General features: G+C 45.6%; 1 protein-coding gene across 3 annotated transcripts in view; it reads right to left on the bottom strand.

Annotated features, from left to right (window-relative positions):
• Positions 1 to 17,461, bottom strand: part of PKNOX2 (PBX/knotted 1 homeobox 2) — a 116,388-nt gene that overhangs the window by 22,306 nt on the left and 76,621 nt on the right. For all 3 annotated transcript variants that reach the window (XM_084275038.1, XM_084275040.1, XM_084275039.1), the window contains 3 exons: positions 12,615 to 12,723; positions 6,016 to 6,155; positions 1,122 to 1,293 (listed from right to left, as the gene is read on the bottom strand). In XM_084275038.1, the coding sequence (XP_084131164.1) occupies positions 1,122 to 1,293; positions 6,016 to 6,155; positions 12,615 to 12,698 (396 nt within the window). In that variant the 5' untranslated portion in view covers positions 12,699 to 12,723. The remainder of the gene's footprint in view (positions 1 to 1,121; positions 1,294 to 6,015; positions 6,156 to 12,614; positions 12,724 to 17,461) is intronic.

Below are 17,461 nucleotides of genomic sequence, written 5' to 3'. Positions count from 1 at the left end.
AATCTGCAAATGGGGCTTTGCATGGCTTGTAATTCCTGAAGGGCTTTCCATAGACTGCTAAGCCAGCCTTGATTTAGGGATGTCACAAAACTGTCCTCCACAAGCTGAAATTGGACACAAGAGATGTGCTTATATCCATCCTGAAACTGTTTCTTGTGTTTTTAGGAAGTGGTTGTATTTGCACTTGCATTGCTCATTCTTCTTCCCTTCATCATAAATCATCAGACAAAATCACCTTCTTGATATCTGTTGATATGTTTGGGAAAAGCTGCCTGTGAATTGCTTGATTTTGCTTCTTTTCTGGGATGGGAATCCCTCTGCAGCACATCCCAGGGGGCATACCATCCCTTGAGGAAGGTGTTTTGGTCTGCATCATCAGGATTGGGTGAAAGTGCCTCTTCTGACCTTAAAAAATCTGCTTGAAGATCTGGGAGAATGCACCAGGATGGTGCCATGGACCTGTTCACCGACATGCCTGCCATGGAGACCACACGTGGAGGCTTCCTGGACAAAATAATGGGATTTGGGGATGTTCCCTGAGGTCCCTGAAAGAGAAAAGCTGCATCCCAAGCAGTCTTCTGAGCTGCATTCCAGCAATAACGGGTATGGTATGAAATTTGCGTTGCTGTGACAAGGAAGTCACCGAAAACAGTGCAAAGTGTCCCAAACCAGTGACATGTACCACCTTCTTTGGAAAAAGCTCTTATTTTTCCATGTTTCTAAGACAAGAGCTGGCCATCTCACTAGAAACAAGATGGTGCCAGGCAGGAAGGCAGACACAACTGCATGTGGCACTGAAGGGTGGTATTTCCTGCAGAGAGTGCAAGTTTTGGGGCACAAACCAGCGATTGATCTTGACTGTTTCCAGGAAGCACGTTTACCCCATGGGGCTTGTATGGGAAAGCAGCCAAAAATTGGTTAGAGGTTTGTTCTCACAGGGGGATCTAATGGAAAAGGTCTCACAAGCTCTGTGGAGAGCACTGCCAAGGTGGCCAACGCCACAAACAGACCCCCAAAACATTGCCTAAGGTGGTAGACCTCCATAATTTGTTCCTCATCCCTACCTTTTCCCCACACCCCCCCCCTCCCTAAAAATCATCCCAAGCCCTAGTTGCCTCTACCAGGTTGTCCAGCTCAGGGTCATCACTGAAGAAGGGCTTGTGCTCCTGCTCCTGCTGGTGGACAAAGTTCTCGATGTCAACGTCGAAGCTGGCTGAGGTGATGCACTCCGAGCCCTGTGTCGCCTGCTCACACTTCTCAAAGAGGAGAGTCAGCAGTGGGAACAGTGGGTGCCTGCAGAGGACAAAGGAGATCACCTGTAACACCCACTGCTTTAGGTCCCCTGTTCATTTTTACCCCATTCCATCTATCCATTCCCTCCCAGCCTGCAATGACCTGGCGGGGCAAACATCATTCCCAAGCCACTGCTGGTAACGCTCCTCCTAAGACCTTTCTGAAACCACAACATAAAAATGAAGAAAAAAGCTTTAAAACTGCAAAATTCACCACCTCCAGCAGGCAGTGACTTCTCCCAACATCTTGGTGCTCTCCATCATTGCAACAGCCAGTGTTTCCAGAACGTTCTGCCATGGTTTGGCTTCAGAGTGTTGTCTTGGAGCCATCTGGAATCCTGATGTCTTTGCATTTTGGTGATCAATATCAGCACTTGCTCATTGATGGTAATAATTTACCCCAAAAATGTCTCTCATGGTCAGGGATGCTGGGTGGGGATGACCTGGTATTTCTAGATGCCTGCAGCATCCTAGAGGCCGACCTGGCTCCTCCACCAAAAGGCGTCTTTGCACTTCTGTTAAGCACATCAATGTCCATCCATGAAGACTGGTCAAATCCCACTTCTTTGTTAGACAAGATGTCTCTTAGGAAATCAAAGACTTGCAATTCTTCTTGCAAACCCACCATTCACTCTGAAGATCAGAAAACAGGCTCATAAATCTTGCCAATCCACACTTTGCTCTAATGAGGATGCAAAATCTGATGCAATATAAAATGCAAACAACACCTACAATACCAAAGGAGGTGGAGGACAAGGGGATGAAGACCATGAGTTAGCCCAACCCTCAGTGAGCCTCTCCAACTGTGCAAATTTAAAAAAAAAAAGAAAAAAAGAATTATTTATGGCGACTTTGAGGGGAGAAATGCAAAATGCTGTTCCAGGGACGGTCTTCCCCCAGCATCCCAGTCCTCTCAGTGCAATGGTACCTGCTCTACCATTTCATCTCCAAAAAAGATGTTTGTTCTGTCCATAAAATGGACATTGAGGTCCTTGAGCAAGTGCAGAGAAGGGCAACCAGGCTGGGGAAGGGGCTGGAGGGCAAATCCTCTGAGGAGCGGCTGGGGGAGCTGAGGATGTTCAGCCTGGAGAAGAGGAGGCTGAGAGAGACCTTATCACCACCTACAACTACCTGAAGGGAGGTTGTAGAGAGGTGGGCGATGGTCTCTTCAGCCAGGGGCCAGGAGATGGGACAAGGGGCAATGGCATGAAGCTGTGCCAGGGCAGGTTTAGATTGGATATTAGAAAACAATTTGTTACTGAAAGAGTTGTCAGGGCTGGAACAGGCTGCCCAGGGAGGGGGTTGAGTCACCTTCCCTGGATGTGTTCAAAAACAGGGGAGATGAGGTGCTCAGGGATCTGGTTCAGCTTAGGATGGGAATGGTTGGATTTGATGATCTTCAAAGGTCTTTTCCAACCTGGTGATTCTGTGATTCTGTGAAGATGGCCCAAAAGATGATTAGGAATTGCCTCCTGATGGTCTTTTCTAAGCCAAAGTCAGGTGAAGGGGTTAAACCCCTCAGCTAAGTCTTCATTTGCAGCCGCTAATGCCGCAGCATATTATAGTTTAATCTGTCCTGATCCCGGTTTAATGCAGGATTCACCGCGGCTGGAGCGGCGAGCGGAGCAAGAGGGGGGTGAGGGGGGAGGGGGGGTGTGTGAAATCATTTCATAATTTAGGCAGCCCCAGCAGGGCTTAGCTGAGGGATATGAAAGGCAAATTCCAGGCAGCGGGCTGAATTATTGGGACTTATGAACTGGCAGCTCAGCGGCAGAGCCCTGCTGCCATTTCCAGAGCCGCCCCGGCAATTAGAAGCAAAGGCACAAAAATTACCCCAAAGATGGGGATTTTTGTTTGTTTCTGAGGGGGTGGGGGGCAGGGATTGAAGCCCCTGAGCAATCTGGAGCTCCTGTGCTTTCAGGGGTTGCACCGACCAAGGAGGAGTCGATAGCGTCGCTGGCGTCACCCCGTGCTCTCCAGTGTTGATAATGGGGGCGGTGATGCTACCGACCCCCGCGAACCTCTTGGAGCACTGGCGGTAGAAGGGGATGAGGCACATGGGGGGGGTGTGGTTGTTTTCTAGAGGGATAAAATGTTAAAGGAAGGAAAAGAGGGAAAAGAGGGAAGGAGAGGAAGGAAAGGAGAGAAAGGAGAGGAAAGGAGAGGAAAGAGAGGAGAGAAAGGAAGGAAAGGAAGAGGAAAGGAAGGAAAGGAAAGGAAAAGGAAAGGAAAGGAAAGGAAAGGAAAGGAAAGGAAAGAAAGGAAAGGAAAGAAAGGAAAGGAAAGGAAAGGAAAGAAAGGAAAGGAAAGGAAGAAAGGAAAGGAAAGGAAAGGAAAGGAAAGGAAAGGAAAGGAAAGGAAAGGAAAGGAAAGGAAAGGAAAGGAAAGGAAAGGAAAGGAAAGGAAAGGAAAGGAAAGGAAAGGAAAGGAAAGGAAAGGAAAGGGAAAGGAAAGGGAAAGGGAAAGGGAAAGGGAAAGGGAAAGGGAAAGGGAAAGGGAAAGGGAAAGGGAAAGGGAAAGGGAAAGGGAAAGGGAAAGGGAAAGGGAAAGGGAAAGGGAAAGGGAAAGGGAAAGGGAAAGGGAAAGGGAAAGGGAAAGGGAAAGGGAAAGGAAAGGGAAAGGGAAGGGGAGGAAAAGGAAAGGGAAAGGGAAAGGGAAAGGGAAAGGGAAAGGGAAAGGGAAAGGGAAAGGGAAAGGGAAAGGGAGGAAGGAAGGGAAGGGAAGGGAAGGGAAGGGAAGGGAAGGGAAGGGAAGAGGGAAGAGGGAAGAGGGAAGACCCAGCTGATTCACCCAGTGCCACCATCTCCCACAAGAACAACGTGAAGAAGATGGGAAAACCCATGTGGGGATGCTGGGGTGGTTTAAGCATTGATTCCTGTGGGAGCATCATCTTCACTGGTCCAAACTCTCTCTGGATGTCCTGGCCCTGCTGTGGTATAAAGTGAATTAAATCTTTAGCAGAGGAAAAAAAAAACCCAAAAAATGCAGAAGAGAAGTGATGCTGCTGGATCACTCCTGGGGAAGATGATCCCAGTGCCAAGGTGAGAGGAGGAGGATGATTTTTTTTTCCCTTTCTTCTTTTTTTATCTTTTTAATGGGTGACAGACCTCTTGCTGGAGCATAAAACCAGTGGGGTGACTTGTCCAGCATTTTTTTCTGTTTCCCATGGCGTTTTCCTGGTTAATGGAACAACACTTTGAGCTGATGCCTTCTGCCTTGGTGCAGTTATTGGAAGGGAACAAAAAAAAATCCATCGCTGTGGGCAGAGGGTAAAAAAATCCCCCGTGTGTCATATCCACAATGGGGTAGGAGGTGACTCTACAGGTTTTAGCAGAGAAAAAACCAAACCAAAACAACAAAACAAACAAAAAAAAATCACACACACACAAAAAAAACCCTCATTGAGTGTGTTTTTATAGATAAAAGTCCATTGTGGGCTCATTTAGTCTGGTACCCAAAAACAAGCATCCAGGTTTGGGCAACAAGAGTCCATGTGTATGACCAAGCCACCAACTTTTTTGCCCTCTGTTTTGGGTGGGAAATACCTAAATCCCTCTGCTTTTATTTGTTTGTTTTGGTTTGGGGGTTTTTTTTGACCTTCAAAGGAAAACTGTAAAAACTCCAAAGGGTTTTTATTTTGGGGGTTCAGTATCCCACCAACACAGCAAAAAAAAAAAAAACCCTCGCAGAAGTGCAAAGAAAAAGTTGGTTGTTTTGGGTTATTTTCTTCTCAAACAACCTCTTTTGCCTCAAGAAAATGATTTACAGCATTCAAAACAACCTTGAGAGCTGGTTGGGATAATCCTTTGCATTCTCCTGGGAAGCCTGTGGGGTTATCCCATGCCTTCTTCATCCATCCACGTTTCCAGGTCTTTCTTCTGACTGGTGATATTTGAATATTTGGACTCAAAATATCTTTCATTTCTTCACTTCCAAGCTGCAAATTTTTTTAGTTCACAAAACCCTCCTGCCCTGGCCAGTTACAGGAGCCTGAACCTTAAACCTTAATTCCATTACAACATTACACATTACTGCTCCATCCTCACTGTATACCTTATAGTAAATAATTACTTCTCACTTATATAATTACATATTACTTGTATAATTACACTGTTTACATAATTATAACATCACTTACTACAATTATGCACTAACATTACTGCATATATTAAATACTGTGTAGTATTAGCTCCAAAGTGACACACAAAAAATAAAGGGGACTAGAAGGGCTCACCCATCTTGCACCCATCTTGCACCCATCTCTACCCCCCACCCCATGTGGATGCATGAACTACATATTTCAGGTTAATATGTGACCTTACTCCTTCTGGGTGCACTTTTGGTCCAAAACCACATGGTTTTACCCCATGAAAAAGGCTGGTTTGGGTTTTCAGGGCGGGGGTGTGTGACTTATTTCGGAGAGGGGAGATGCTGCAAAAGAAGGTGCTCCATCACCATGCATTATTATTACTGCTAAAAAGGAGCTAATTGTTAATCCCAACCCCCCACCCACCCCCAATTCCTGCTTGTTAATTAATGCATTAGAATAACAGCGGATTAATAATGCATCATACTAATGAAGGCATCAACGAATGGCTGCATTAACCAATGCATTAATTAATGCATCGCCGCCCCGATGCATGAATAATGCATTAAGCTAACTAATGCATTAATGAAATAATGCATTAATTAATGAATGCCCCCTGGTACCCTCTTGCATCACCTGTAGACGGCTCGCTTGTCGGCCTCCAGCTGCGCCTGGGGGTCGCCAGCTGCGGCAGGTACCGGCGCGTTGGCGGCTGCTGCCGGCGTGGCGAGGTGCACGGGCTGTGCCTTGGTGGGCTGCTGGGCTGTGGCCGTCATCTGGGAAGGGGAAGGGGGTGGGAAATAAAGAAGAGGGGATGGGGGAGGGGAAAAAAGGGGGAAAGAAATAAAACAAACCCAGGGTTTGCTGCGCTTCCACACCGAGCGAAAAAAGGGGGAAAGAAATAAAACAAACCCAGGGTTTGCTGCGCTTCCACACCGAGCTTTGAATTGAACTTCAGAAGAGGCAGCCCCGTGATGGGGCTCTGAGCAGGACAGTTTGGGTGGGTGAGCAGGGTAGGGGGGTTGTGCACTTCACATAACCCTGCAAGAGAGCAGGTTTAGCTTTTCCCCCACTTTTTCCCCACTTTTTTACTTGGTGGAAACAGAGAAGGCATCCCAGAATTCCTACAGCACCGCCAGCAAAGCAAAGGCAGGGGGTAATTCATCCAGGGATGCTTTGCAGAACTCCTAGATTACATCAGCTGCAACACTTCCCTCCTGCTTGCCGTGCCTTTTTTTCAAAGCCAGTATTATTGTCTAGACACACAGGCATTTTAAACTTCCTTCCAAAATTATGTGGGCCTCTTCCAACTCAACAAGCCCAAGGATGAGTCATTTTTTAGGCTGCAAGAAGCCAACCCCCCCCCCCCGCCCAAAAATCAACCCCCCCCCCCCCCTTTATTTCTTTTACCCATGTCCAAATCAACCTCCTTAAGCCCCAGTGCTGCCCCAGACCAACGATGCAAGGGGAATCTGTGATGTGACAGATCATTCTGCTAACTAACATTCTGCTTTGCTTAGAACTGCAATTAATTTAGTTGACTCAATGAGTTCAAGGCGTGAGATGAATCCGCGTCGGAGCGTCTGCAAATGACTGTGCACCCTTCCAGCATTGCCTCCTAAAAATTCTGCCCTGACATGTACAGGACCACACATTTTTAGGGGCAATTTCCACTTAAAATTAACATTTGCACTAAAAAAAAAAAATAATAATCATCTGAATTGTTTGCTGTGGGGCTGCAGATGGATCCAACGCGCTGCGCAACGCGGTCCTGTATCTTCACAATCACAGACTCACAGACTGGGCTGGGTTGGAAGGGACCCCAAGGGTCACAGAGCTCCAACCCCCCTGCCACAGGCAGGGACACCAACCTCCAGGCCTGGAGCTGCACAAGGCTGCCCAGGGCCACAGCCAACCTGGCCTTGAACACCCCCAGGGATGGGGCACCCACCCCCTCTCTGGGCAGCCCCTTCCAGCCCCTCACCACTCTCTCTGCAAAGAACTTCCCCCTCATCTCTCCTCTCCCCCTTCCCTCCTCCAGCTTCACTCCAGCCCCCTTGTCCTGCCAGTCTCTGCCCTCGAACAAGCTGATTCCCCTCCTGTTCCTCTGCTCCCTTCAGGGACTGGGAGGCTGCAATGAGGTCCCCCCACAGCCTTCTCTTCTCCAGGCTGAGCCAGCCCAGCTCCCTCAGCCTCTCTCCGTAGGGGAGCTGCTCCAGCCCTCTGATCCCCTCCGGGGCTCCTCTGACCCCTCTCCACCAGTCCCACATCTTTCTTGTCCTGGGGCCCCAGCTCTGGACACAGGACTCCAGCTGGGGCCTCCCCAGGGCAGAGCAGAGAGGGACAATCCCCTCCCTGGCCCTGCTGCCACCCCTCTGCTGATGGAGCCCAGGATCCCATCGCCCTTCCCAGCTGCCAGAGCCACTGCTGGCTCAGGGGAAGCTCCTCACCCCCCCTGACACCCAGGTCCTTCTCAGCAGGGCTGCTCTCCAGGAGCTCTTCTCCCAGGCTGTATCTATGGCTGGGATTCCCCCAGCTCAAATGCAACACCTTACTCAATATTCAGTTTAAAAGTTTTGGGGAAAAATTTAATTGATTTGGGTTCAACCACATCAGCAAAACCCCCAAATCCTGCAGACTGAGCTCCAAGCTTCAGTGGAAAAAAGAACACGAAGTGGATTATTTTCCTGGTGTGGAAATGTAAAGTAATTAACATTTGCTAATCAATCCTCCCTTGAGCTGGGTGGCAAAAGGAAGCCTCTGCCTCTTGCTGTGTGTTATACATGTAGTTTATCCATTTGGCTAATACACTTCTGTATTTCTGTGTTTGTGCAAAAATAAAATAGGTTTAATAGATGATTTGTTTGATATATGTATTTGTTTATAGGGAAATCTTGTAGGAATTATTTAATATAACATATGCATGTATTTATTTCTGTAATTATGTATATAGAAATTCTATATACAGTATTTCAGTGTGTATATATATATATATTTTTAGTATATATATATATACTGAAAAAAATCTGCCTGCTCACAGCCTTCTCCAACCACACTGCCTCTTATACTTCACTTTTTTGCCATGAAAAGAAGCAGATTCCTCACCTCCCTTAAAAGCTGCGTAGACGTGAGCGGGGCCAAAACCACCCCACCTTTTGCTTTTAAAATGTTTGACTTTAATATCTCCTGCCTGACCTTTTGCTGCCAATACAGCACTTCTAATTTTTTTTCTTTTTCATTTCCCACCCCCCCCCCCCTTTTTTTAATCTCCTTTATTGTTCGTAACTCCAAAGTTTGGCTCCGGCACCTGTAAATTCACCCAGCGCTATTTAATCTTGAACTCCCCAAACTCAGAAGCAAGTTTGGTTTCCATCCCTCTCCCCTTCCTCACTGCAAAATGAAATGGTGAAAATTTAAGGTTCCTACCACAGAACTCTGGATTTCTCGTCTCCCTCCCCCCCTCCACCATCACCCCCTTTTTTATATCTAAATAAAAATGTAAGCAGATTTTGGGATGATCCAGACTCTCCACTGAGTATCTCCCCATCCCTTTGTATTTTTCTCATTTTTCTTCCTATTATCTTCCTTAAAAAATTACTACTGAGGAGGGAGAAATAGCACCTTTTTTTTCCCTATATTTTTCCCCCTTCTTTTATTTTTTCCCCCATGTCACACTCATTTACCAAGACACCAAAACCCTTTTTACATCCTCTCAAGCAGCCAGAGCTCCAAAAATCCTGCCAAGTTCTCTTTTTCCTGCCAAGTCTGCAACTAATTGGGCTATTACCAAAAAAAAACCCCACTCCCCCCCCCAAAAAAAGCCTTCTCTGCGGCTGTTTCAAAGCCATTACCTCACCTTGGACTCATGAAAATCATGAAAAATAAATAAAAGTAATTCCAAGTCAATGGAAAAATAGGTGAGAGGATGCTCAGATATGGATGCTGGGCAGGGAGGAAGGGAAAAACACAGCCAAAACATGGTTTTAAAGGGAGCAGGTGGCAATGGGAAAGGAGGAAAAAGGCAGCGGGTTTCTGGCTTGGGAGCACCAGCATCTTTGCAGTGGGAAATCTGGGAAATACTGGGGGGAAAGTGGCCTGTTTTGGGTAAGAAAGTCGAAGGCATTGGCCAAAAAAAAAAATGCAGGTGGGGATTTGGATTTTATTCTGTGTTTTAATGATGAAAATTCGTTGCAGGAAGGGGAGGGAAACAAAATGTAGGAAAAAAATGTGCCCCAAAAAATGTACAAAACCTCTACTAAAAATATTAAAAAAAACCAGTTTTAAAGGTTTAACAAATCTGTGACATAACTATGTGAAAAAATAGGGAAAGTTATAAAAGTGTGGAAGCAGGTGAAGCGACGTTTAAAATGGACTTGAAGGATGTTTAAAATGTAAAGCAAATCGACAAAAAAGGTGAAAATAAAATATAGACAAACAAAAAAGGTAAAAATAAAATGTAAAAAACCAAAAAAGGTAAAAATAAAATGTAAAAAAAAACCAAAAAAAAAAGGTAAAAATTAATAAGTAAAAAAAAATCCCTGATTTTTTGCCAGGGTCCTGATTAGTGCAGAAATTTCTGAGCTGCCACTGGCTCGATGTTGCACATCACATCCCAGTTATATTCCTCTTCACATTCTATTTCAGGGGGGGTTTTTTTGCTTCTTTAAGAAGAAAATCCCTTGCTGGAGCTAGTGGATGCTCAGCAGGCAAAGGAGGGTGCTCCCCGCAGGTTTAAATGTGATAATCCCTCCTGGTTTAGGGGGTTTTTTTTAAAAAGACTATGGCCAAATACATCAAATCTATGGAGCGACCACAGTGAAGGTCCTCAGGGGAAGAAAATCTCCCAAATCAGCAATATTTACCCTATTCCTTCCCATTTCACAGGGAAATTTCTCTATTGCCTTCACACATGCTCAACGCCCCGCGCCTGAAAACATCCCAAGGACACCAGGAGATGGAGGTTTTCAGTGATCATCCCCCCAAAAAATCAGTATCTCCCCTGAGTTTTGAAGCTGTGATTTTTTAAAAATAACTTTTTAGAATTAAAAATAGCATTTTTACATATATATATATTTTCCTAGATGTAACAACCTAAAAAGCTTTCTTGGGGTGCAGGGCTGTTTTAATATCTCTCTGCGCTGGAAATCCTTAAAAAACTCAACATCTCCACCCAATTTTTACTCATTTTTAAAAATAAATTGATAAAACGAGGAAATAAAGAAAAAATAGGTCCCCACACTCACTTCATTTTCCATTTTTGTCCCCCTAAAATGCTGTTTTTATCGCTTTCCTTGCTGAAAATGCTATTTTTTTTTACAAAAACACCCAACCTCCTTTTTTGGTTACTTTGACAATGAGATGCCTGAAGAGCTGCCTTTCCCTTGGTTTGTTCTTTTCATTTACTGTGGAAAAGTAAATCAATTTACCTTTTAATTCATTTTTAAATTTAATTCACTGAGGATTTTTGTGCAGCCTCCTTTAATGTCCAACAGGTAGGGTTGCTTGGCAAGTGTGGTCATGCTCGCTATAAACGAAGCTCCATATTCCACCCCTTTAGTGGAACCAGGTGATTATTAAAGCTTTTTCTTGTTTTTCCCCCCTCAAAAAGGCAGCTTTTCCCATCATTCCTGCTTCACTGTTGCATATTTCTGACAGTGGGGTTGATCTCTTGCATCGTCTCTGCGTAATAACGCAAAGTTCCCCCAAACCCCTTTATTTTTATCAGCATTTTTCTCACCAAAACCATCCTCTTGAAGAGGAGGAGCTGGGTGGAACCATCCTAATTGATTTTTATTTTCCTTCTTGCCAACCTTCCCCATCTCTACCCTATCTTTAAGGAAAGGAAATTTATAAAATTCGCTGTTCCAACCCCTCAAAATCCCAAATTTTCAGGTGAAAAAGCTCGCGGTGAGTCAAAAAAAGCAACTCTTGGCTACAGTTTTTCCTCCAAAACTCGCTGAACTGAAGGAAAAATGCTCTCCATAGGGAGAAAAAAAAAAAGGATTTGGTCAATAATACTCCTGAGGGTCCCCAAAATTTAATGTATTTAAATAGGGGACAGGTAAGGGACAGGAATGGGGAAGGTAGCGGGAGGGATGTCTCCATAGGATGCTGTGGAAAATCTCAGCTATTTTAAAAGTCCCTTAAATTGCCCATTAGGAGTAAAACGGCGTTGTGGCTCCCTGCTGGGTAAGTGAGCAAAGGCAGCGTGTTCCAACCAAGGGGAGGGAAAGGGGAGGGAAAAAAAAAAAAGAAATTGGGAAAAAAAAAAAAAAAGCCCCTCTTGGAGAGGAGCAGCCAAGCGAGCAAATGATGACACAGAAGTTGGAGGAGTCATAAAAACCCCACTGAGGTGTCGTTTGCAAGAAGTGACCTTTTCCCACCGAAGGAGAGGAGTGGAAAGGAGAGCTGGGTGGCTTGAGGGAGGGGGGGATAAAAGTCTCTTATTTATTTTAGCTTGCAGAAAACAGACTTGAATTTTTTTTCCCCTGGTAGGGCAGATTTTTCTGCTTTTGCAGCCAAGATTTGCAGGAAATGGGGGGTAAAACTCTCAAAATTTCCCATATGAACCCTCCAAAAAAGCTGCTTTGAATGCACAGCTGGAAATATGGAACCATGATGTAGATTCCCCCTCCCACCCCCCAAAAAAAAATCTCAGGATGGGCCATGAGGTGGGAGATCATCTCCAAAATGCAACCTTAGCCCCCAAATCCAGCCCACTGGGGTTCTACAGTAGAGTTTTGGTTGGACAAAATCCTCTTCTTATAATAAGTGAACTCTGTAACAATGCTCAGAAAAAATTATTTGGCCCCTTAAAGCAATATTGTAGACTAAGTCTGTTTGCTTTGCCAAAAAAACACCTTAAAAATAAATTAAAAGGCTCTTCCTGTGGCCAAACCTGCCCCAGTTTAGCCAGATGTTTCATCTTTCCAGCCTCTTCACCACCACGTCAGCTTTTCAAGAAGACCCCTCAAAATAAGCCAGAAAGGGTGAAGAAACAAAAAAGCCCCAAACCCCTTAATCCTGGAGATTGTATCAAGAAGGGGGTTAAGTTTTGCCAGTTCTCTGAAATCTAGGGGTGAACTACCTGAAAGGGGTTAAGTTTTGCCAGTTCTCTGAAATTTAGGGGTGAACTACCCTGTAAGGGTCATTATTTAGCAAGGGAGGGTAATTAATGTAGGAGTTGGTGGTCACAGGGGGTCTGGAGGAGCCCAGGGGTGCTGGTGGACACTGACCTGTGGAGTGTCTTGGTAGGGAGGAGGGGGCACTGTCTGGGTGGCCATCATCGTCAGAGCCGGTGCCGGGGAGACATGGTGCATCCTGGGTTGGAGTCACATCGAGAACCTAGGGGAGAAATGTTGCTGGGTTAAGGGGGATCTCAACCCCCCACCCCCCAAAAAAAATCCCTTGGAAAGCCAAAAAAAACAAGGGACAGAAAGGAGAGGTGAGATCCCTCTCATGAGCAACCCGGCACGGTGCTCCGGCAGGTAGTCCCTGGAAGAAACACAAGATGATTTGATGAGCCTTATCATAATTGGATGATTATTTGAGATTGATGATTTTGGATAAGGAATGCACTGGGGGCAAAGTGAAGAGGGTCACTTGCAAGATCTTCTCTTGAGAGCAGCCAGGCAAGGGCAGAGCTCTTGGAGATGATGGCTGCTATCACTGCACCACATTATCTCCCTCTTGTGAACCCTGGCTCCACCCCCTTAGGTTTATAATCAGAGTGCCTAACTGGGGATTCCCATCCCCTTTCCAGTCACTCCTCCTCTTTTGAAAGAGGAAGACAAGTCATAAATGCAAAATGTTCCATTTTCTGAAATGAGACACTGAAAAAAAACCTGGAAATTAGGTGTTTCTTTGCCTTTGACCACCATGGAGTGACACCACCCAAGCACTGCATGCTCAGTCCAGAAGGGATATTGAGTACCCAATGTTGAGCTGACTGACACAGTTGATGAACCAAGTGATTCATATGTTGAGTTGACCAACACCATGGCACAGATATGAGGAAAGTGAGTTCAAATCCCAAGGTGATGGGACTAAAAAGTGGGGCACCATACTGAGCCACCTCACAAAGCCACCTGGCAAAATCTCACTGGAGCCTCCAAAAATGCTTTTCTCCCTGCAATGGCTCGTTTTTATAAGAGACAGCATCTCTCCAAGGGTTCACCCACATGCAGTGCCCACTGTAGCATTGGGTGCTCTGGTGGCTTCTCGTATGGAAAAGAGCCACGACACCCCCCCATGAAGGAATGCAAAAGGTTATATCAAGTTCTCCAAGATTAGAGGGCTGGAGCAGCTCCCCTACGGAGAGAGGCTGAGGGAGCTGGGCTGGCTCAGCCTGGAGAAGAGAAGGCTGTGGGGGGACCTCATTGCAGCCTCCCAGTCCCTGAAGGGAGCAGAGGAACAGGAGGGGAATCGGCTTGTTCAAGGGCAGAGACTGGCAGGACAAGGGGGCTGGAGTGAAGCTGGAGGAGGGAAGGGTGAGAGGAGAGATTAGGGGGAAGTTCTTTGCAGAGAGAGTGGTGAGGGGCTGGAAGGGGCTGCCCAGAGAGGGGGCGGGTGCCCCATCCCTGGGGGTGTTCAAGGCCAGGTTGGCTGGGGCCCTGGGCAACCTTGTGTAGCTCCAGGCCTGGAGGTTGGTGTCCCTGCCTGTGGCAGGGGGGTTGGAGCTCTGTGACCTTTGGGGTCCCATCCAACCCAGACCAGTCTGGGATTCTATGATATTGTGAAGGAATCTACCAAGAAATAGCATCAGCATTACTTGCCATGAAATGCTGACAGGCAGGACCATCCCACAAGGCAGAGGAAAGGGGATTAGTAAAAACCAAGGTGCATTTGGGATTCTTTGGATCAGTTTCCACAATTGTTTGGGGAAGATATTCACAATATTTTGACCATCTTCATGAGGTCCAAAGTTATTGGGGGAAGATTTGCAATACTTTGGTCTTCTCCATGAGGCCTCAGGCTTTACAAGTGCTACCAGGCACCAAGAGAAAAAACACACTGTGTCCACAGGGGAAGCCAAATGCTGTCTGCCTGGGATGAGACTCGACCTCTCTTATTATTGTGCATTAATAAGTTAATTGTATTTTCTTTGACTTTGCAGTTCTATGGACACACTGTGGACTGAGGATTAAGAGAGCACACCCGAAATCCTATGCAGACTGTGGTCTTAGCATGACATATACATCTTGCAGCAAGAGGGATATTGCATTTATGGGATTAAAATTATGCTTTTCATCTTTTTTCCCCCCAATGATAAAATAGTAGGAGGCAAAATTATCACCTCCTGTGTGAACTCATGGCTTAAAATCATCGGTGTCCAATGTCAAAACTCAGCTCACAGCTCCAGGCACATCCTCAAGGGGAAATGCTAAAGGCAAATCCCCCCACCAGAAACAGCTGCAGCTGAAGAAAAGCAGAATTTGGCACCACGACCGTATAGATATCTCAGTGTGAATCACAGAATCATAGAACCATAGGATGGTCTGGGTTGGAAGGGACCCCAAGGGTCACAGAGCTCCAACCCCCCTGCCACAGGCAGGGACACCAACCTCCAGGCCTGGAGCTACACAAGGTTGCCCAGGGCCCCAGCCAACCTGGCCTTGAACACCCCCAGGGATGGGGCACCCACCCCCTCTCTGGGCAGCCCCTTCCAGCCCCTCACCACTCTCTCTGCAAAGAACTTCCCCCTAATCTCTCCTCTCACCCTTCCCTCCTCCAGCTTCACTCCATCCCCCTTGTCCTGCCAGTCTCTGCCCTTGAACAAGCTGATTCCCCTCCTGTTCCTCTGCTCCCTTCAGGGACTGGGAGGCTGCAATGAGGTCCCCCCACAGCCTTCTCTTCTCCAGGCTGAGCCAGCCCAGCTCCCTCAGCCTCTCTCCGTAGGGGAGCTGCTCCAGCCCTCTGATCCCCTCCGTGGCTCCTCTGACCCCTCTCCACCAGTCCCACATCTTTCTTGTCCTGGGGCCCCAGCTCTGGACACAGGACTCCAGCTGGGGCCTCCCCAGGGCAGAGCAGAGAGGGACAATCCCCTCCCTGGCCCTGCTGCCACCCCTCTGCTGATGGAGCCCAGGATCCCATCGCCCTTCCCAGCTGCCAGAGCCACTGCTGGCTCAGGGGAAGCTCCTCACCCCCCCTGACACCCAGCTCCTTCTCAGCAGGGCTAAAAAAAATAAATAAATCAGGGATTTCTATTTTTGGAAGGAAAAAAAAACCCCAACACCCTCCTTGGCATGTGTTCTTCATGCCAGGAGTCAGCCTACCCCTAGAGCACAGCCATCCAGTGCAGGGTGTGAGCTCTCTGGCCAAATCCACTCCCAGAAGGTGGCAGCCCGGAGCCCAGTTTAATTGCTGAATATCCCCAAAGCTGCTAAAGGCGAGTTGTTTGTTCAAGGCTTTATGGGTGTTGAGTTGTTTGGTGCTTTAAAAAAAAAAAAAAGGGGGCTAAAAATGAGAGGCAGCTGTTGCTGGAGGTGGGGGGTTTATCTTGGGGGAAAGAACCGCACCCGGGGGCTGTAAATACCCAGGGAAGCGCCCGGCGCCCACAGGAAGAGCCGGGCGGGTGTTTCACATGGGAGCCCCTGGCCATGAGTCTCAGTGGAACGGGGCAAAGCTGCCAGCGCCGGGGATTCAGCGGCAGCCGAACCCAGGGAAGGGTCAAAAGCTGCTTTCTAACACCTTAATCCTTTCTTTTTCTTTTCTTTTTCTTTTCCCTTACCCTTTTTCTTTTCCTTTCCCTTTTCCTTTCCTTTTTCTTTCTTTTTTTTTTCTTTTTTCTTTCTCTTATTCTTCTTTTTATTTTTCTTTTTCCTTTTTCTTTTCTTTTTCTTTTTGTTTTCCTTTCCCTTTTTCTTTTTTCTTTCCTTTTTCTTTTCTTTTCTTTTTTTTCTTTTTCTTTCTCTTTTTCTTTTTCTTTTTCTCTTTTTCTTTTTTCTTTTTCTTTTTCTTTTCTTTTTCTTTTTCTTTTTCTTTTCCTTTTCCTTTTCCTTTTCCTTTTCCTTTTCCTTTTTCTTTTTCTTTTTCTTTTTCTCTTTTTCTTTTTTTCTTTTTCTTTTTCTTTTCTTTTTCTTTTTCTTTTCCTTTTCCTTTTCCTTTTTCTTTTTCTTTTTTCTTTTTTTCTTTTCTTTTTCCTTTTCCTTATTCTTTTTTCTTTTCTTTTCTTTTTCCTTTTCCTTTTCCTTATTCTTTTTTTCTTTTTCTTTTCCTTTTCTTTTTCCTTTTCCTTTTCCTTTTCTTTTTCTTTTCCTTTTCTCTTTTTCTTGTTCTTTTTCCTTTCCTTTTTTTGCTTCTCCTCCTTTTTCTTTTTCCTTTCCCTTTTCCTTTCTTTTTCTTTTCCTTTACTTTTTCTTTTCCTTTTCTCTTTTTCCTGTTCTTTTTCTTTTTCCTTTCCTTTTTCGTTTCCTTCTCCTCCTCCTTTTTCTTTTTCTTTTTCTTTTTCTTTTTCTTTTTCTTTTTCTTTTTCTTTTTCTTTTTTTTTCTTCTTTTTATTTTCCTTTTTCCTTTTTTCTTCTCCTTCTCCTTCTCCTTCTCCTTTTTCCTTTTCTTTTCCTTTTCCTTTTCTTTTTTCTTTTCCTTTTCTTTTTTCTTTTCCTTTTCCTTTTCATTTTCCTTTTCCCTTTTCCATTTTCCTTTTCCTTTTCATTTTCCCTTTTCCTTTTCTTTTCCTTTTCTTTTCTCTTTTTCTTTCTTTTTTTTAATGTTATGTATTAATCCTCACTTTTCCCGTCTTTCTTTCTCACCTCTTAAATCAATTTACCCGCGCGACCTTCTGACCACAGGCATCCAGCTGGCCAACGGAGGAGAGCGTCACCAAACCCCTGCCAACCCCTTTGCAGATCAGCTCAAGGCAACGACCAAAACTTGGGCAAAGAGTGAATTTTGAGAGGCTGGGGGTTAAGGAGGGCAGGAATTGCTGCCAACTCCCGGGGCATTTGCACAGAGGAAAGAAATGGTGAGCAATAAAACCCATAAAGGCTCTTCTATTTCCAGAAGCAGCAACACTTTAGGTTTTGGCAGTGACCTCAGATCAAAGTATCTTAAATTTCTTTCTGAAATCAAATTATTTCAGCTA

Source organism: Gallinula chloropus (assembly GCF_964237585.1).
Source record: "Gallinula chloropus genome assembly, chromosome: 24".
NCBI lineage: Eukaryota > Metazoa > Chordata > Aves > Gruiformes > Rallidae > Gallinula > Gallinula chloropus.
Note: the sequence above shows the minus strand (reverse complement) of the source record. Positions and strands in the feature narration are given on the sequence as shown.